The sequence below is a fragment of the Urtica dioica genome, chromosome 11, assembly GCF_054948205.1.
Source record: "Urtica dioica subsp. dioica isolate 48M chromosome 11, U.dioica_male_clone48M_v1_H2, whole genome shotgun sequence".
Taxonomy (NCBI): Eukaryota; Viridiplantae; Streptophyta; class Magnoliopsida; order Rosales; family Urticaceae; genus Urtica; species Urtica dioica.
This window is the reverse complement of record NC_142766.1, coordinates 23,248,199-23,251,421: the sequence shown is the minus strand read 5'-3', so window position 1 is coordinate 23,251,421 and position 3,223 is coordinate 23,248,199. Positions and strand designations below refer to the sequence as shown.

At 45.5% G+C, this 3,223-nt stretch overlaps 1 protein-coding gene across 1 annotated transcript; it reads right to left on the bottom strand.

Annotated features, from left to right (window-relative positions):
• Positions 1–1,050: 1,050 nt before the first annotated feature.
• On the bottom strand, positions 1,051–3,223 carry LOC149382637 (uncharacterized). Its single transcript, XM_089601518.1, has one exon. It carries the CDS (start codon positions 3,221–3,223, stop codon positions 1,352–1,354), a length of 1,872 nt encoding a protein of 623 aa, XP_089457644.1. The 3' UTR covers positions 1,051–1,351.

The following is a 3,223-nucleotide window of genomic DNA, read 5'->3' as shown; positions in this document are numbered from 1 at the left end:
ATTCTTGGCGACTCGCACGATATTCCCGGGCGCAAAAAGCCGCACCCTTTTCGACATCGCTCGTGTCTCTCAGACTGATTCACAGAAAAGTATGATTTAATAGGAAAAATTATCAATGACTGATTGATCATGAGTCCATGAATCCCTTAGCTCGCCCAAAACACTAGAACGGTCGAATTTTCGTTTAATCTCCTAACCCTAACTTTGGTCCGAGATTCGATCTGTCAATATTTTGGATTACCTCAACGGATACGAAATCACAAATCTGATCCCCGAAGCTCTACTTTCAACTCCGAGAACAAAAAATCGTGACTCTCTGTAGATCTTCTCTGTACGGATCGTATTCCTCGGCGAGCTAATTTGTGAAATCGCCGATGAACAACAAATTAAATCGCTTTAGATTTGCTATGTAAAGGGTATTTTTGGATATCAAAATAAAATTAGCTATTTCTTTGAAAATAATGATAGTTTGACTATAATTTTAATTTCACCTTTATAAATAGGCTACTTGTTAACAAATCTCAACATGAAGGTGTCTGACTGAATGAAAATCGGCACAAATTTTTTCTTTCAAGGATCGTCCGGAACAACAAAGAATGTAATCTTATAGGCCTCCGAGTTGCGGTAAAATAACTTATTGTATGTATATTTGGATAAAGTACTCCTAGTTCGCACAAAGATCAGAACTACCAGATCTAATTAACTATCCTTTGTAAAGAAGTAAATATAATCACATATGCTGGTGAGAATATGGTATTCTAATCACACGAGAAACAATTGACATAATAATAATAACAATAATCATAATAGTAATTATAATAATAATTAATTAAAGCTTAGGTTCTTGGCTGAGTTGTACAGCCCGTAGTACCGGTCTTTTAACTGAACATTGATGCTTTGTTAAAGAACGGTAATTGCGCTATTATAAAAAATTATCCTCTTTGAATCATCCGTGCATATGTGAAATTCTTTGATCATCCCTAGAGTTATGAATAAAAAATTTCGTTCCGCCAACGTTTAAAAAAAAAAAATAACAATAATAATAAATAATAGGGAATCACGACTGTCACTTGTTTTTTTTGGGCATAATTGCAACAAACTGAAATTGTTCTTGAAGGGAAGCATTACAAGGAATTTTGAAACAAAAACACAACAATTCATTATTCGAAAAAATATTAAAACAGATAAGACATGTTATGACAAACCATGCGAAACCCATCATTCAAATAGGCATGGTTATATATGCGAGGGGACGGGAAGAAAAATGATTCATACATACGAGCTCTTCAAATGTATAGTGTGTGGGATCCGGAGATTTGTAGACATACACACGCATCGGTCTGAAGATCACCTAGTAAATGTAAGGTGTCTCAACGTGTTTCGGTGGTGGTGGCGAATCGTAGACGTACGGTGGTGGGGGCGGAGACTTGTAGATGTAAGGAGTTTCGACGTGCTTCGGTGGTGGTGGAGAGTTGTAGACGTATGGTGGTGGCGGCGGGGACTTGTAGATGTAAGGAGTCTCGACGTACTTCGGTGGTGGTGGAGACTTGTAGACGTACGGCGGTGGTGGCGGGGACTTGTAGATGTAAGGAGTCTCGACGTATTTCGGTGGTGACGGGGATTTGTAGACGTACGGCGGCGGTGGTGGAGACTTGTAGATGTAAGGAGTCTCGACGTACTTCGGTGGTGGTGGGGACTTGTAGACGTACGGCGGTGGTGGCGGGGACTTGTAGATGTAAGGAGTCTCGACGTACTTCGGTGGTGGCGGGGATTTGTAGACGTACGGCGGCGGTGGTGGAGACTTGTAGATGTAAGGAGTCTCGACGTACTTCGGTGGTGGTGGGGACTTGTAGACGTACGGTGGTGGTGGCGGGGACTTGTAAATGTAAGGAGTCTCGACGTACTTCGGTGGTGGTGGAGACTTGTACACGTATGGTGGTGGTGGTGGAGACTTGTAGATGTAAGGAGTCTCGACGTACTTCGGTGGTGGTGGGGACTTGTAGACGTACGGCGGTGGTGGCGGAGACTTGTAAATGTAAGGAGTCTCGACGTCCTTCGGTGGTGGTGGGGACTTGTAGACGTATGGTGGTGGTGGCGGGGACTTGTAGATGTAAGGAGTCTCGACGTATTTCGGTGGTGGTGGGGACTTGTAGACGTACGGTGGTGGTGGTGGGGACTTGTAGATGTAAGGAGTCTCGACGTACTTCGGTGGTGGTGGAGACTTGTAGACGTACGGTGGTGGTGGCGGGGACTTGTAGATGTAAGGAGTCTCGACGTACTTCGGTGGTGGTGGAGACTTGTAGACGTACGGGGGTGGTGGTGGAGACTTGTAGATGTAAGGAGTCTCGACGTACTTCGGTGGTGGCGGGGATTTGTAGACGTACGGCGGCGGTGGTGGAGACTTGTAGATGTAAGGAGTCTCAACGTACTTCGGTGGTGGTGGGGACTTGTAGACGTACGGTGGTGGTGGTGGGGACTTGTAGATGTAAGGAGTCTCGACGTATTTCGGTGGTGGTGGGGACTTGTAGACGTACGGTGGTGGTGGCGGGGACTTGTAGATGTAAGGAGTCTCGACGTACTTCGGTGGTGGTGGGGACTTGTAGACGTACGGCGGTGGTGGCGGGGACTTGTAGATGTAAGGAGTCTCGACGTACTTCGGTGGTGGTGGGGATTTGTAGACGTACGGCGGCGGTGGTGGAGACTTATAGATGTAAGGAGTCTCGACGTACTTCGGTGGTGGTGGAGACTTGTACACATAAGGAGTCTTTACATATTTTGGTGGTGGTGGAGATTTGTAGTAGTATGGATGGTGGACATACTTCGGTGGTTGAGGTGATTTATAGTAGTATGGGCGGTGCACATATTTTGGTGGTGGAGGTGATTTATAGTAGTATGGGCGGTGCACATATTTCGGTGGTGGTGGAGATTTATAGTAATAGGGACGGTTGATATACTTTGGTGGTGGAGGTGATTTATAGTAGTATGGGCGGTGCACATATTTCGGTGGTGGTGGTGATTTGTAGTAATAGGGACGGTAAACTGGCTTCGGCAGAGGCAGTGATTTGTGGTGGTATGGGTGGTTAATCATATGCTTAAGTGGTGGGGGAGGAGAAGAGTAGACATAAGGCGAGTAGTAATCGGCGACCACATTTGTGGCCACAAGGCAAAATGCCAAAGCAAAGACTAGTTGAGGCCAATGCCTCGGCTTCCCAAGGCTGATCAT

What these genes read in the sequence shown, in the direction of transcription:
- LOC149382637 (XM_089601518.1), bottom strand. Translation starts at nt 3,223, where the DNA reads ATGATCAGCCTTGGGAAGCCGAGGCATTGGCCTCAACTAGTCTTTGCT.